We start from the raw sequence: 18045 nt of genomic DNA on the forward strand, positions 1-18045 counted from the left end.
TCAGAGCATCACACCATGACAATGACAATGATTCTTGTCACCTTCTAAGTGTCCATTCATTCAGCCTCTCTCTGAATCTCCCTTCAGATATCTGCCACTCAGCACTTCATCCAGCTGATAGAAAACCTCTTTTCCCGTCCTGTGTCTAGGTGTTTTAGAAGGGGTTCAACGGTGAAACGTGTGCCCTTCTAGTAATAAAGTTCTACAGACTTTTACTAACTGGCCATCAACAGAATCCCTATAAAAGTAGCTCATCTCCAAGTGGTACACTGCATATCACTGATTCAAAGATGCACACTTTTTTGTTTGTACTTGGGTTTTTTGTTTTTTTTTTAAGTTTAACGTTTTTGAATGTTAACATTTTTTCTTTCTTAAATATCTAAAGTAACATATATTGTGTGAAAAGCAATAGGCTTTCTTTTTTTATTGCACACCTGTCTACTGTCTAATGGCATATAATCATCACATCACAAAAGTCATGGGATATTGAAAACAAAACAAGGGGTGCCTGTGTGGTTCTTTCAGATGAACACCTGACTCTTGAATTCAGCTCAGGTCATAATCTCAGGGTTGTGAGATTGAGCCCTGTGTTAGGCTCACACATTGGGCATGGAGTCTGCTTAAGATTCTCTTTCTCCCTCTGCCTGTGCCTTACCCCCCCACAATTAAAAAAAATTAAAAATAAAAACAAAACAAAAAACCCTGCTGTCCTGACAACTACAACTATTCCCTTCAAATATTATTGTAAAGTTTGTCCTATAATGCTAAGTGTCTTTCTCAGCTGTTGGAAGTTTCTCTCACTGTACTCATTTAAATCAGCTGAGAAGAGCATGTTTGGCCCTGCAGGTTCATATAGTCAGTGTCTACATGGCCTAGTCAAGTGAGAGCAGAGTGTCCGAGAGTGGCATTTATATAGGAAACACTCAGGGACTATAAAATAATATCACGAATTACATGACTTCATTCCATTCTCAGGAATTATTATGGAGTCCTAAGAAGAATAGCCCTGAGGTCTTGCTTCTTGCCAGAGAAGGATATTGATCTAGTGGACCGGGATCCAAAATGACATGTAGACCTACTCAGAACCAGCCACTGGCTAGATCTGGGAATACATGGATGATATCTCTTTGTTGGTCTTCCAAATTAGACTATTCTATCTTCAATACCTAGCACCATGCCTGATCTATAGTAAAAATGTGCTTTGACAGGTAAATGAAGTAGAAGTTAAACTATTATGTTTAGTCACAGCCTTTCCTTTACATTGATGTGTAGTTTTTGAAATACAGAATGGCTTTAATTTTTGAGAAATAAGTAACACCCAATGAAAATAAGTATGCTAAGGGAACCAATTTAGTTGAGAGCAGATTTTTATTTTTTCCTCTTTTTTTTCTTTTAAGTATTCATTTTATCTTTCATCAAAAGACATACATGTGGTTACATTTAAAGGACATTGAACAGTTGTTTTCTTTTCATGCAGGGGCCTGAATTAATGAATAAATATGTTGGTGAATCTGAAAAAGCGGTTAGAGAGGTAAGATGATTATGCCTTGAAGTGGAACTCTGTGTAGGGGAACCATCCTTCGTCCTTCTGTATGGTTTCCATTTTGTTTTGGATTGTAGATGCTGAAATTTCCAAATCCAAATTCTAGTGGTATATTTGTCCTTCAGGCAAGCATTATTTTATTACTTAAAAATGCAATTTCAATCATCTACAATACTTCATCTTTATCTTTAAACATCATAATACTATGAACATTTAGTTTTACCAAATAAAGATTTTAACAACTGCCCTCATTTCATTAGAAAAAAAAAATACTCCTGTACTTACAAGGAATGCTTGATCTCAGAATGAGATTTAAATCCTTTAAATTATGTAGTCCTTTAAATTGAATAAGCTTAGTATATGAAAATTTCACTGTACTGTCCTTATTTTAATTATTTTACCTTTGCCTGATGACTTAGATAATGCATCCCCCCCCTTTTTTTGAGTATGCTTCCGTGTATATGCAATGTCTAGAATAGGCAGATGTATATATGTAAGAAGTAGATTATTAGCCCTATGTATATATTTTTAAATCTTAAAAATACCTCCACGCATACTTACAGTGTTTAAATGTTACATTTCTAAGTTCTTATAAAAATCCACGTACATAACAGCAGCATATTCTATACTAAGTATTGTAGCTCTGTCAAATAATATAGGTAAAATAGTTAAGCATTATTGTGCTATATAATAAATGTCAATATAGTTAGTATGTAATAATTGAAAAGGATATAAATTTTTTTGTGATTTTACCATCACATTTTAGTACAGTATATGGTGTATAGTGTATTATATTTAATTAAAGACTAAATGAATAAAAATATAAATATACAGAATGGAAAAAAAAAACCCTTAAAACCATTGAAATATTTAAATAATCTTTTCCCCCAACTCAAAGAATTTGGTGCTGTAACCGTAAATATTACCTCAATTATGATGCATCCCCCTTCTAAGATTTAAAGCCAGTACCTAATTTAGGCCACTCACCCATATTGTGGAAGCTGGACAACTGATAAATTCTTGCAAAATCAGGGCACTTGGAGTCAGGTAACTATAGGAATTTGACCACAAGTCTTGGCTTTCCTAAGCAGAGGTTGGCCTGCCTCACACAGACACCCTGTATCCTTACAGAAGCTAAACAAGGACGAGAATACACAAACAGCAATGGAACGGATGGCTTCCATTTGTGAATACCTGGGTACCAACCCAAGAGAATTAGAGATTGGAATACTTGGTTTTTCATCTAAGAAAAAATCTTAATTTACTTTTTGTCCTTTTTCTTTGTTCTTGAAAATGTAGACAATGGTAATTGTAGGAAACATTAACAACAACAACAGTATCATTGATAAAAATAAGAAAAAGGCAATATTTATTAATATTAATGTTTTATTTTTATGGTCATGATCCTTGTGACCAGAAGATGGGGGCCTAGATTACAGATAACACACATTTGGATTTCTTTCTGCCTGTGCTGACTTTTTCTAGCCCGTTTCCACATTTTTTGCCCTCGTGACTGGCTAGCTGGCCTGTACCTGTGGTTGGTAGTGTTTGGCTTCTGGTCTTATCAGTCTGTGCTCTTCCAAGGTTTGGTCATTTTTCTTGTCCTGGCTTTACGTCAGCCATTATTTTTCTGTGCGGTCTTCAGAGAAATGAGTAAGGAGGGTGGATTTTGGGTTTGTGGGTATTTTATATGCTAAGCTATAACTGATTTTACATGTTTATGGTTTTTCTTTTAAACATGTGTTTATGATTATTAATAATAACTGTCATTTACTGAGCTCTTACTATATTCCTGGCACTGTGCTAAATGCTTTGCATTCTTTTTTTAAACTCAATTTTTAAAAATAATCTTCTGAGGCAAATATTTATCATTATCTCCATTTTCTAGATGTGGAAATTGAAGTTTAGAGAAGTAAAGTTACCAGCTGAAGGTCATGATTGGGCTGGTTGACTTGCACATAATAGATTTAGTTCCTAACATAGTTTTCAAACTAAAGCCAACTGCAAAATTTTCTGAAGTTTGCTATCTTTAGCTAATGTGGCACTCTTTTCACCAGATCTTCCGAAAAGCGAGAGCAGTGGCCCCGTCCATTATTTTCTTTGATGAACTTGATGCCTTAGCAGTTGAAAGGGGCAGGTAAGAAATATTTAAAAGGACTGCTATTAAATATTGACAATTACATTGTAAGGTAAATTAACACTTCGTATATAGATTTTATTTATTAATACATTTAGACTAAATAAAAACACTTTTTTGATTCATGTAGTTTTTTTCTCTTATACCCAACTATTTCATGTTATCACTTTATAATACTTCCATATACATTTTTTTGGGGGACATTTGAGTTAATTTTTATAGCTTATTATTTATAGTCTTTATTTATTACATTATTACTTTATTATTATTTATTTATTTATTATTTATTTATTACTTTATTATTTATTATAATAATTTATTATATAATTACATAATAATATATAATAATTACATAATTATATATATTATTTATACATTACATTATTACTTTACATTATTTATTACATTATTACTAGTACTGCCAGTCAGCTTTTATATGCATATGATAAAAACTGTAAACAAAACTCCATTAAGGATAATTATACAATACAGTAAAACCAATTGTAATAAAAAGTGTTATTTTATAGATTTTAATCTTCTCTGGATTATGTTTCCTAAATAGATTTACAGTAGAATAAAAATTAGTATTAATAGTTTTGTTCCTGAATCTCAAACAATAAAGATTATTTATATCATTTCAAACAGGTGTGTGTGTGTGTGTGTGTGTGTGTGTATACAGGTGTATATGTGTGTGTATGGGTATGTGTGCATGTATCTTAACTGTTTACAAGTATGATTTTTTTCCTCTACAAATGTTTAGAAGTCCTTTTAAAGATTACATATTACAAGTACTTCATGTGGAGAATGTTAATTTGTATGCTTTGTGCGTGCCTTCTTGATCTATGGATCGATTAGAAAAGTTTTGCTTGGGATGCCTGGGTGGCTTAGTTGGTGAAGCATCTGCCTTCAGCTCAAGTCATGATCCTGGGGTCCTGGGATGGAGCTCTACTTCGGGCTCCCTGCTCATTGTGGAGTCTGCTTCTCCCTCTGCCTGCTGCTTCCCCGCTTGTGTGCTCTCTCTCTCTCTCTCTCCCTGAAAAATACATAAATAAAATCTTTAAAAAAAAAAGAAAAAGTTTTGCTGATAATAATTACAGTCATGGTAGATGGTACCTTTTAGGTCCCCAGTGTTAAAGTCTGTAACAGACATTGGTGCTCTTTTCTTTCTGGGGCAAAGCTGCCTCATCAGATGAGAATATGAACTATCATGAGGAGACTATTATTGGGTGGTAGTCTGCCCTGCTCTTCACTCTACCCTTTGGATAACCTATAAATACCTACTGGTCTTTTTACTTTATGAGTTGGAGTACTTAGGCTGTCTTATTACTTCTGAGGTGAAGTGTCATAAAAGGTTACAAGTAGCTCAAGTTCACCTAACTATAAGAGAAGAAAAAGAAACCAGAGAAGTTTGCTGAAGCAGTGTGACCTGCCACATTTATGTGACATCAGAGACATTTTTGGAGCCTAAAAAGGAACAGGTGGGATACATTGTTAAATATGAACCAAATGGGAGGTAGTATATATAGCAGAGTTCTCATAAAATGCTTTTGAAATAAAATGGTGTGAGAGACCAGACAAGGCACTTGATAGGAATATCCCATTTTTGTGGGCAATTTGGCCCCATAGAAATTTGCAAGTATTTTAGAGATGCTAGTGATTTGCAGCCTCCAGATATCATTTCCCCTAATAGTCTTCATCATATTGTGTATTGTGTACCTCCCTCCTTCAGTGGCTTATTCAAACCAGGGTCAAATAAATTCTGTGGTGTTTCCTTTGTATAGAAAAATTTTTGGTCATGTTCATTGATGTTTCAGAAAACAACAATAAGTGGTACCTGGGTGGCTCAGTTAAATGTCTAACTCTTGATCTCAGCTCAGGTCTTGATCTCAGGGTCATGAGTTCAAGCTCCTCGTTGGGCTCCACACTGAGTATGGAGCCTACTGAAAAAAAAAATAGAAAGAAAACAACAAAACAACAATGAAGCTGATTAAAACAAAACAATAAAAACATAATGCTAATGGTCCAAAGTAGAGACTTCTAGGTGGTTATATCTTAGGTGCACTAAGTTTTATGTAGATTATTTTTGATAGCCAAAGAATCTCAAAGAGTGATACTTTGTTTTCTCTTGTTTATTTGTTTTTTCTTTCTGTATTTGTTTTTTAAAATTGTGTGATGGCCAGCATTGCCTGGAAAATAATTGTTTTATCTAATAAGAATGTGGGCACCTAAAAACCAAAATATGTAAAACCTCCACATATATATTTTTGTTCTTTAGCTACTTGAATTGGACAGTTCCTAGAAATTGAAAAAACAGTTATTGATATATACCAAAAGTATAAAATTCCCAAGATACTAAACCAATTTTATGCATTGTTAAAGAAATAGAAAACATGGAAAAATTTAAAATTCCATAAACTAGTAGGCATTTCTACATAATATTGGGCTATAGAATAGTTATTGCTTTAATTTTTTAATTGTTTTTATGTTTTCTATGATAACATTCAGGTCAAACCCATATGACTAGTTCAAAAATAATAGCGCATAAAAAGACTGTTTCTTCTTATCAAGACTTTAATTTCTAAACTTAAAATGTTTAACAAATTGAGCAGAGAATTATTATATACTCTAGTCCCTATTATCTTTTGTTTGTTAAATCAATTATTTTGACTATTTGAAGTTACTCAAATTAGCCATGGAGCTGAGGTTTGCAGCCAGAAAGCACATTGTAAATAGAACATGGGTATATTGTTTGCTTAGCTTTAGAAATATTTGTGCTTTCTGGGACGCCTGGGTGGCTCAGTTGGTTAAGCCACTGCCTTTGGCTCAGGTCATGATCCCAGGGTCCTGGGATCGAGTCCCGCATCGGGCTCCTTGCTCGTCAGGGAACCTGCCTCTCTCGCTGCCTCTGCCTGCCTCTCGACCTGCTTGTGTGCACTCTTTCTCTCTGGCAAATAAATAAAATCTTAAAAAAAAAAAAAAGAAAAAGAAAAGAAATATTTGTGCTTTCAGAGCGAGAGATTTTTTTTCATGCTTATCAAAGTATCTAATTACAACCACTATTTTCTCCTCCTCCCTGTCCCATTTAAATTTCTTTGGGGTTTGAAAAATAAATAAGCCTGGTGTTTACTTCTTTTTTTCTGAATACCATTTAAATTATGGGTGTTCTGAATTCATATTGTGAGTTAGAGAAAATGTTATAAGGTTCCCTTTATGAAGTGCTTTAGTGATCTAAGATTTGGGAAAATCGAAAATGCTGTTAAAGTAGCAGAGCTCTTTGGAAAAGAGGTATTTTATCAGGGAGTAAAGCACTGAGATAGGGAAGAGGCTTAAATTAAACTGAGCTAATTATATTAGGTAATACTCATTTAGTGCTTGTTATGTACTGGAAATTGTTTTGAGTGCTTTACAGGTGAAGGAAAAAAACTCACAGAAAGGCCCTTGCCTTAATGCAAGGTAGAATATCATACAATTGACAGTTGGCTCCGGTACTGTGCCTGAGCTTCATACTAGCTTAAATATTTACCCTTTTCAGGGTCATGGTCAGGAGGAGAGAGCAAGCTGGGCAATAAATCATTGGTCAGCCTTATCTTGGTCAGTAGTCCTGTTCTCAGAAGTGGAGAAATATAGAGCAAGTCCCCATATGCTGTATTCTCTTAGCCCAGTCTTCTCTGATAGAGAAAATAGCCACTGACTAACCTGGAGATACCTAGAAGATCTTCCTTGTCTAGGACATTCTAGTTAGTCTCAGGATCCTGAATCATCCTCATTTCCTGACATTGATTGCCTGGTAATGCCAAACCTTAAGCAGGATTAGAAGAGGTTCGAAATTAGGAACTTATCTCTAGAGCTCAAGAGGCTCATCTTGTTTGTTTAATTAACTTCTAAATAATGTGACTCTCTTTGTTTGACCTCACTCACTATGTTATGGTCTTTTTTATTTTGTTTTAGCTTGTACTCATCACAACCTTGTGTAGGTCCTATTTTCATCTCTGTTTTACAGGTGAAAAAGCTTAGACATATAGATGCATGAATATGATAGCTCAAGGTCATCAGAGCTGGGATTTGAATTTAGATATTTTGACTCCAGGGCAAATACTCTGAGCCACTTTTTGACTCGACTACCATACCACAGATTCTAGGATTCCAGGTATTAGTAGCTAACTAACCTTTCAAGTTTGTATTTATTGTGCATTTTCTCTGTGACTTACTTTAGTAATGACCCTGTTTGTCTAACTGGGCTGTTGTTACATTCCTTTGCCAGCATTCATTCATTCACTTGTTCAGTAAATATTTATTGAATGCTTAGTCTGCAACAGGCTTTATGTTGGGGTTAAAATAGTGAACAGGACCTAGGGCAATTTCCTTAACTTCTCTATGCCTTTTCTTCTTTATTTGTAAATTGGAGATGATAGTACTAACAAATTTTAGTTTGTTAGAATTAAATGCACGTAAAGTGCTTGACATAGTACCTGGCATATTAGTAACAACTTAAAAAACTTTAATGTTTCTTATAATGTCTGCATAGATATTCTACTGTTAATAGTAATAATTTACATATAGATAGAAATATAGTAATAGACATAGAAATAAATCCTGTCCTAACAGAGTTTACATTCTAGTGGATGAAACTGAAACGTTTGGGAAATTAGAAAATGTGATCTACAGATGACAGGTACTATGGTATTTCATCAGTCTAAGATGCCTTTAGTTATAAGACACATCATTATTTTTCCTCTCCCTTTACCCCACAAACCCCTGCCCTGCCTCTCAAATTCCTAATATCGGAGAGATAATATGATAATTGTCTTTTTCTGATTGACTTATTTCGCTCAGCATAATACCCATAATACCATAATACCCAATGTTCCATCCACATTGCAAATGGCAAGATTTCGGGGTTTTTTTTGTTGGTGGTGGTGGTGAGGTTTTTTTTATGGCTGCATAGTATTCCAAGATGAGACCAGGGAGGGAGACAAACCATAAGAGACTCTTAATCTCAGGAAACAAACTAAGGGTGGCTGGGTTATGGATATTGGGGAGGGTATGTGCTATGGTGAGTGCTGTGAATTGTGTAAGACTGATGATTCACAGACCTGTACCCTGAAGCAAATAATATATTATATGTTAATAAAATAAAATATAAAAATACATCGTTATTATTTCATTACTGATGAAAAATGTAGTCTTAAAGTGTGGTATGAAGCCAAGAAGTCACCAACTCCAAGAGACATCTGATTTCAAAAATTTAAAATAGGAAAAAAGGTTTATCTTAGAAATAGAAGAAAGTGAGGTCCCTGGGTGGCACAGTCACTTTGAGCATCTGACTTTTGGTTTCAGCTCAGGTCATAATCTCCTGGGTTGGGGGATGGAGCCCTGTGTTGGGCACTGCACTCAGCATGGAATCTGCTTGGATTCATAAGCACGTGTGCACTCTTTCTCTCTCAAACAAATAAAACCTTAAAAAAGGAACAGAAGAAAGATAGTAACCTGTTATTTGGGAGAAAGAAGATAATCTGTTCTGTTTTATAAAAGCGATGCTATTAAACATAAAAAATGTTCAAGATTTTGGTTTTTGTTTGGTTTTGTTTTTATTTATTTAATTTTTTAATTTTAATAAACATATAATGTATTTTTATCCCCAGGGGTACAGGTCTGTGAATCACCAGGTTTACACATTTTACAGCACTCATCATAGCACATACCCTCCCCAATGTCCATTTCCCCACCACCCTCTCCCGTCCCCCCTCCCCCCAGCAACCCTCAGTCTGTTTTTTGAGATTGAGTCTTTTATGGTTTGTCTCCCTCCCAATCCCATCTTTTCATTCTTTTCTTTCCTACCGCCCCCCAACCCCCCCACCCGCCTTGCATCTCCACTTCCTCATATCAAAGAGATGATATGATAGTTATCTTTCTCCGATTGACTTATTTCGCTAAGCATGATACCGTCTAGTTCCATCCACGTCGTCGCAAATGGCAAGATTTCATGTCTTTTGATGGCTGCATAGTATTCCATTGTGTATATATACCACATCTTCTTTATCCATTCATCTGTTGATGGACATCTAGGCTCTTTCCACAGTTTGGCTATTGTGGACATTGCTGCTATAAACGTTCGGGTGCACGTGCCCCTTCAGAGTACCACGTTTGTATCTTTAGGATATATACCCAGTAGTGCAATCGCTGGGTCATAGGGTAGCTCTGTTTCAGTTTTTTGAGGAACTTCCACACTGTTTTCCAGAGTGGTTGCACCAGCTTGCATTCCCACCAGCAGTGTAGGAGGGTTCCCCTCTCTCCGCATCCTCGCCAGCATCTGTCATTTCTTGACTTGTTCATTTTAGCCATTCTGACTGGTGTGAGGTGGTATCTCATGGTGGTTTTGATTTGTATTTCCCTGATGCCGAGTGATGTGGAGCATTTTTTCATGTGTCTGTTGGCCATCTGGACGTCTTCTTTGCAGAAATGTCTGTTCATGTCCTCTGCCCATTTCTTGACTGGATTATTTGTTCTTTGGATGTTGAGTTTGCTAAGCTCTTTATAGATTTTGGATACTAGCCCTTTATCTGATATGTCGTTTGCAAATATCTTCTCCCATTTTGTCAGTTGTCTTTTGGTTTTGTTAACTCTTTCCTTTGCTGTGCAAAAGCTTTTGATCTTGATGAAATCCCAATAGTTCATTTTTGCTCTTGCTTCTGTTGCCTTTGGCGATGTTCCTAGGAAAAAGTTGCTGCGGCTGAGGTCAAAGAGGTTACTGCCTGCATTCTCCTCAAGGATTTTGATGGATTCCTTTCTCACATTGAGGTCCTTCATCCATTTTGAGTCTATTTTTGTGTGTGGTGTAAGGAAATAGTCGAATTTCATTTTTCTGCATGTGGCTATCCAATTTTCCCAGCACCATTTGTTGAAGAGGCTGTCTTTTTTCCATTGGACATTCCTTCCTGCTTTGTCAAAGATTAGTTGACCATAGAGTTGAGGGTCTATTTCTGGGCTCTCTGTTCTGTTCCATTGATCTATTTGTCTGTTTTTGTGCCAGTACCATACCGTCTTGATGATGACAGCTTTGTAATAGAGCTTGAAGTCCGGAATTGTGATGCCACCGACTTTGGCTTTCTTTTTCAATATTCCTTTGGCTATTCGAGGTCTTTTCTGGTTCCATATAAATTTTAGGATTATTTGTTCTATTTCTTTAAAAAAATGGATGGGATTTTGATAGGGATTGCATTAAATGTGTAGATTGCTTTAGGTAGAATAGACATTTTCACAATATTTGTTCTTCCAATCCATGAGCATGGAATATTTTCCATTTCTTTGTGTCTTCCTCAATTTCTTTCATGAGTACTTTATAGTTTTCTGAGTATAGATTCTTTGCCTCTTTGGTTAGATTTATTCCTAGGTATCTTATGGCTTTGGGTGCGATTGTAAATGGGACTGACTCCTCAATTTCTCTTTCTTCTGTCTTGTTCTTAGTGTAAAGAAATGCGACTGATTTCTGTGCATTGACTTTATATCCTGACACTTTACTGAATTCCTGTATAAGTTCTAGCAGTTTTGGAGTGGAGTCTTTTGGGTTTTCCACATATATAGTATCATATCATTTGCAAAGAGTGATAGTTTGACTTCTTCTTTGCCGATTTGGATGCCTTTAATTTCTTTTTGTTGTCTGATTGCTGAGGCTAGGACTTCTAGTACTATGTTGAACAGCAGTGGTGATAACAGACATCCCTGCCGTGTTCCTGACGTCAGCGGAAAAGTTTTCAGTTTTTCTCCATTGAGAATGATATTTGCGGTGGGTTTTTCATAGATGGCTTTGATAATATTGAGGTATGTGCCTTCTATCCCTACACTCTGAAGACTTTTAATCAGGAAGGGATGCTGCACTTTGTCAAACGCTTTTTCAGCATCTATTGAGAGTATCATATGGTTCTTATTCTTTCTTTTATTAATGTATTGTATCACATTGATGGATTTGCGGATGTTGAACCAACCTTGCAGCCCTGGAATAAATCCCACTTGGTCGTGGTGAATAATCCTTTTAATGTACTGTTGGATCCTATTGGCCAGTATTTTGGTGAGAATTTTCACATCTGTGTTCATCAAAGATATTGGTCTGTAATTCTCTTTTTTGGTGGGATCCTTGTCTGGTTTTGGGATCAAGGTGATGCTGGCCTCATAGAATGAGTTTGGAAGTTTTCCTTCCATTTCTATTTTTTGGAACAGTTTCAGGAGAATAGGAATTAATTCTTCTTTAAATGTTTGGTAGAATTCCCCTGGAAAGCCGTCTGGTCCTGGACTTTTGTTCGTTTGGAGATTTTTGATGACTGTTTCAATCTCCTTACTGGTTATGGGTCTGTTCAGGTTATCTATTTCTTCCTGGTTCAGTTGTGGTAGTTTATACGTCTCTAGAAATGTATCCATTTCTTCCAGATTGTCAAATTTGTTGGCGTAGAGTTGCTCGTAGTATGTTCTTATAATTGTTTGTATTTCTTTGGTGTTGGTTGTGATCTCTCCTCTTTCATTCATGATTTTATTTATTTGCGTCCTTTCTCTTTTCTTTTTGATAAGTCTGGCCAGGGCCTTATCAATCTTATTAATTCTTTCAAAGAACCAGCTCCTAGTTTTGTTGATTTGTTCTATTGTTTTTTTAGTTTCTATTTCATTGATTTCTGCTCTGATCTTTATGATTTCTCTTCTCCTGCTGGGTTTAGGCTTTCTCTGTTGTTCTCTCTCCAGCTCCTTTAGGTGTAGGGTTAGGTTGTGTATTTGAGACCTTTCTTATTTCTTGAGAAAGGCTTGCACCACTATGTATTTTCCTCTCAGGACTGCCTTTTGTTGTGTCCCACAGATTTTGAACCGTTGTGTTTTCATTAACATTTGTTTCCATGAATTTTTTCAATTCTTCTTTAATTTCCTGGTTGACCCATTCATTTTTTAGAAGGATGCTGTTTAGTCTCCATGTATTTGCATTCTTTCCAACTTTCCTCTTGTGATTGAGTTGTAGCTTCAGAGCATTGTGGTCTGAAAATATGCAGGGAATGATCTCAATCTTTTGGTACCGATTGAGACCTGATTTATGACCCAGGATGTGGTCTATTCTGGAGAATGTTCCATGTGCACTGGAGAAGAATGTATATTCTGTTGCTTTGGGATGGAATGTTCTGAATATATCTGTGATGTCCATCTGGTCCAGTGTGTCATTTAAGGCCTTTATTTCCTTGTTGATCTTTTGCTTAGATGATCTGTCCATTTCAGTGAGGGGAGTGTTAAAGTCCCCTGCTATTATTGTCTTACTGTCAATGTATTTCTTTGATTTTGTTATTAATTGGTTTATATAGTTGGCTGCTTCCATGTTAGGGGCATAGATATTTAAGATTGTTAGGTCTTCTTGTTGGACAGACCCTTTGAGGATGATATAGTGTCCTTCCTCATCTCTTATTATAGTCTTTGGCTTAAAATCTAATTGATCTGAACTAAGGATTGCCACCCCAGCTTTCTTCTGATGTCCATTAGCATGGCATATTGTTTTCCACCCCCTCCCTTTAAATCTGGAGGTGTCTTCTGGTCTAAAATGAGTTTCTTGTAGGCAGCATATTGATGGGTTTTGGTTTTTTATCCATTCTGATACCCTGTGTCTTTTGATTGGGGCGTTTAGCCCATTAACGTTCAGAGTAACTATTGAGAGATATGAATTTTGTGCCATTGTATTGCCTGTAAGGTGACTGTTACTGTATATTGTCTCTGTTTCTTTCTGATCTACTACTTTTAGGGTCTCTCTTTGCTTAGAGGACTGCTTTCAATATTTCCTGTAGGGCTGGTTTGGTGTTTGCAAATTCTTTCAGCTTTTGTTTGTCCTGGAAGCTCTTTATCTCTCCTTCTATTTTCAATGATAGCCTAGCCGGATATAGTATTCTTGGCTGCATGTTTTTCTCGTTTAGTGCTCTGAATATATCATGCCAGTTCTTTCTGGCCTGCCAGGTCTCTGTGGATAGGTCCGCTGCCAATCTAATGTTTTTACCCTTGTATGTTACAGACTTCTTTTCCCGGGCTGCTTTCAGGATTTTCACTTTGTCGCTCAGACTTGTAAATTTTACTATCAGGTGACGAGGTGTGGACCTATTTTTATTGATTTTGAGGGGCGTTCTTAGCATCTCCTGGATTTTGATGTTTGTTCCCTTTGCAATATTAGGGAAATTCTCTCCAATAATTCTCTCCAATATACCTTCTGCTCCCCCTCTCTTTCTTCTTCTTCTGGAATCCCAATTATTCTAATGTTGTGTCATCTTATGGTGTCGCTTATCTCTCGAATTCTCCCCTCATGGTCCAGTATTTGTTTGTCTCTCTTTTGCTCAGCTTCTTTATTCTCTGTCATTTGGTCTTCTATGTCAGTAATTCTTTCTTCTGCCTCATTTATCCTAGCAGTGAGAGCTTCCATTTTTGATTGCACCTCATTAATAGCTTTTTTGATTTCAACTTGGTTAGATTTTAGTTCTTTTATTTCTCCAGAAAGGGCTTTTATCTCTCCGGAGAGGGTTTCTCTAATATCTTCTATGCCTTTTTCGAGCCCGGCTAGAACCTTGAGAATTGTCATTCTGAACTCTAGATCTGTCATGTTACCAATGTCCGTATTGATTAGGTCTCCAGCCTTCGGTACGGCCTCTTGTTCTTTTTTTTGAGGTGAGTTTTTCCGGCTTGTCATTTTGTCCAGATTAGATTTGCTTTCTCCTACTGTGGAATTCTGCTGTTCTTGGTGACTGAAGTTGGTTTTGGATGGGTTTCTTGTTGATCTTCTGGGGGAGGGGCCTGTTGTAGTGATTCTCAAGTGTCTTTGCTGCAGGCGGAATTGCACCTCCCTTGCCAGGGGCCGGGCTAAGTAATCCGCTCAGGTTTGCTTTCGGGAGCTTTTGTTCCCTGAGCGCTTTCCGTAGAGTTCCAGAGGACAGGAATGAAGATGGCGGCCTCCCAATCTCTCCGCCCGGAGGAGCCGAGAGCTTGGGGTTCTGCTCCTCAGTGCGCCCTTAGAGAAAAGCGCCCAATTGCCCCGCCTCCCTGGCTAGCGGTCGCACCTTGAGGAAAGCAGTCAATTGTTGGAGCCTGGAGAAAAGCACCCGGTCGCTTCCGTCTCCGTGGCCCTCCGGCTGCGTTCCGAGCCCACCCAGCCTGCAACCGGCACAAGGTAACCCTGGGCTGAGAGCTCAGTCTTCAGCTCTGTCACTGTAGCCGGTTTCCCCGCTCCAATACCTGCGAGCTCCACAGCCCTCAGACACCCCCGGTCCTTCCGTGACCCCGCAGGACCTGGGGTTATGCTGACCCCGCCTGGGTTTCCCCCCGGTTTAGCTCCTGGAGCGATGTCTCCCAGTGGAGCAGACTTTTAAAAGTCCCGATTTTGTGCTCCATTGCTCCGACACTTGCCGGGAGCCGGCCCCTCCCCCCGGGGTCTATCTTCCAGTCGCTTTGGATTCACTTCTCCGCAGGTCCTACCTTTCAGAAAGTGATCGATTTTCTGTTTCTAGAATTGTTGCTCTTCTTCTCTTCAATTTCCCGTTGGATTTGTAGGTGTTCACAATGGTTAGATAAGCTATCTAGCTGATCTCCTGCTACCTGATGTCGTCTCAGCCTGCTACTTCTCCGCCATCTTTCTCCCCTCCCTCAAGGATTTTGTTTTATGACTAGAATGTAAAAAAGATGATTAAATATATAGAAAAATGAAAAAGATTAAGTTCCCAGGTAAAAGCTGACTGAATGATAGTTTCTGTAAGGTGTTGGGAGAATCTGTGATATTAACCACTTTCTTGTTACTGCACTTAATCATCCACAGTTGGTACTTGGAGTGGTTGGGGAAAAAAGTAAGAAGTTCTGAGCCAACTTTCATTAAAAATGAAGGTTTCAGCCTTAGCAGCATTCTGAAAAGAGTTCTAAATTTAAAAATAATGATCAGGAAATGCAGTATCCTCTTTTAATAGCATATCCAGAATTCAGGTAAATGCAGTGACTTCAGGACACTAAGCAGTGTGGAAGAAATTTTGTGGGTATCATTTTTCTAAATGACACTTTCAAGGAGGGTAGTACCTTTTTTTTAATGTGATATTTATGGTACTTTAAAAAATTTCATAAAATCATTAACTTTTATAGCTGAAAAAGTTTTTATAAGTCATCTTGTGCAACTTTTGTTCTTCAGAACGGAAGCCCCTGGATTTTAAGACCTTAGGCACATAATTCCTTTGTGGCCTGGACAAGACTAGAATTCATGTTTTCTGATTCAGTGCTGTTTGAACTGTACTACTCTTGCTTCTTATACACTCAGGATTTGAGATAGAAAAAGTGTGTTTATGTTGTAGTAAAAATTCTCATGTATGTAAATATTTAAAGAATATTTTTATGTTTAAGAAACTCTATCAACAAGCACTTATTAAATACTTTAACCACTGTTTTATAAATCTGTATTTCAAATCAATGAATTAAATGCCTAGTTCCTGGTATGCAGATTTTCCTAATTTATTCTTGATTGCCCCAGATATAACATGGTTTTCACATTTGTAAACTCTTAATATTAAACAGAAATGCTGGGGAAAAGAGAGCAAAAGAAGAAATGCAAAATGTCTAACATTTTTCATTATAATAGTTTCATGAAATGTAGCAGAGTTCTGTGACTATTTTTGTTTTGTGTTTGTGCACTGTGGCTGAATACCATACCACAGATTAAAGGTACAGCTTTCCTTAGAGAGATGGGCTGTTGCAGCATTTTATTAGAAATTGGGAATTACTTTTTGTTGTTGTAGGACACATAGGTCTCTTATTGTAGTTGTGTTGTCTTTGAAATGAAAGCTTACTTGTGTTTCACATCCATTAAGAAAATTATCATAGGTAATCTTCATGTTCAGAGTAGTGCATATTTGGCTAGCCTTTTTTAGGCCTTTCTTAGGCCTCTTCCAAGCATCAATACTGACTATGGGAGTGTGGGAGGTAGTTTTTAAGAAACGAAGTCAGATACCTACCATTCAGAACTCCATGGTATTTAAAAATGTATACTCAAAAAAATTTAGCTTGGATAGATAAGACGCTGGTATGTAATTTAGAAATCATACGAAGGGGCAAATGATGGGGCATTTCATTTTATTGAAGGAGTTAAAAAGGAAATGTATATATCATTTTTGTGAAAATTTTAGTATTGAAGAATACAGTCTGTTTAATCGTACAATCATGGCAGTGAGATGTTTTTAGGATAGTGGTTTGCACACCTTTTCTGTACCAGGCCAGTTAGTAAACATTTTCGTCTTTTTGGTCCATGGTCTCTATTGCAACTCTTCATCTCTGCTTCTATATTGCAAAAGTAGCGATAGAGAATATGTAACCAGTAAGAAAACAGTTGGCTGGCCACATTTAGCCTGTGGCTATAGTTTACTGACCCATTTTAAGATACCCTAAACATCCCTTAGGTCCATGGCACTGTATGACTTTTGAATAAGAATAATTTGGAAATGGGCCTTGACTTCTGAAGGGAAAAGAGAATTAATGTTTTAGGAGAGTCTAGCTTCAGTATTTTCTACAACTGAACATCTTTTTTCCATTGTTGTGTTGCCTATCTCTAGCAGATAATAAAGTTTTATAAAATCATTTCATTATGTTAGTGATTACACATTTGTTTTTAAACTTTTTCTTGGAGTTGGTTTTGATTTCCTAGGATGTCAGTTTTATGGTTTTTGTTTCCTACTGCAGCTTTGAAAGTCAGCCAAGAATATTTCTCAGCCCATAAAACATTTTCACTGTGCTGTTCTCCAGCTAACTCTCAATGATCTGTAGAAATAAAGGGCAAAGGCAGCCGGGTAATGGGAATCCAAAGAATTTCCTTCACCTAATCATCAACATTTAATACAGCCACCATTTCCTCCTATAATAAATAGCAAATTGGACAAGTAGGAGTTTCACTTCTTTCTGTTTAGAAGTGCCAGTTGGAGGTGTAAGTAATAAGTTTTTGACTATGAATAGTTTTATTAAAAATAATGAATTAAGTAAGTTTACTAGGGGTCTACACAATACCAACACAGAATACAGAATTTTAAAACTAGAAGAATCTATCTATATTTTCTAATTCAACTCCCTTATTCATACATGCCAGTAATTACAAAATGCTCAAGGGAACAATAATATCTTCATGCTCTTATCTCAGATGTCTAACACAGTGCCTAGCAAAGAAGCACCCAGACATTTATTTTTTGAATAAGGGAATGAAGGCTTAGAGAAACTAGAGATTAGGTTCACTTACTTGGTTGTTAGTGGAGTCTGACTTCAATATATTTTAGTGTCCTTTGTGAACCAATTTTCTTTTAAAATTAAATACTGAGACTGTCTTTCAGAATTTTCTCACCTGTCTTAT

The 18045-nt window shown here is 36.8% G+C and overlaps 1 protein-coding gene across 3 annotated transcripts in view; it reads left to right on the plus strand.

Annotated features, from left to right (window-relative positions):
• AFG2A (AFG2 AAA ATPase homolog A) overlaps positions 1-18045 on the plus strand; it is a 337231-nt gene that overhangs the window by 86702 nt on the left and 232484 nt on the right. For all 3 annotated transcript variants that reach the window (XM_080796129.1, XM_080796130.1, XM_080796131.1), the window contains exons 12-13: positions 1478-1531; positions 3601-3680. In XM_080796129.1, the coding sequence (XP_080652255.1) occupies positions 1478-1531; positions 3601-3680 (134 nt within the window). The remainder of the gene's footprint in view (positions 1-1477; positions 1532-3600; positions 3681-18045) is intronic.

Source organism: Martes martes (assembly GCF_963455335.1).
Source record: "Martes martes genome assembly, chromosome: 2".
NCBI classification, from domain to species: domain Eukaryota; kingdom Metazoa; phylum Chordata; class Mammalia; order Carnivora; family Mustelidae; genus Martes; species Martes martes.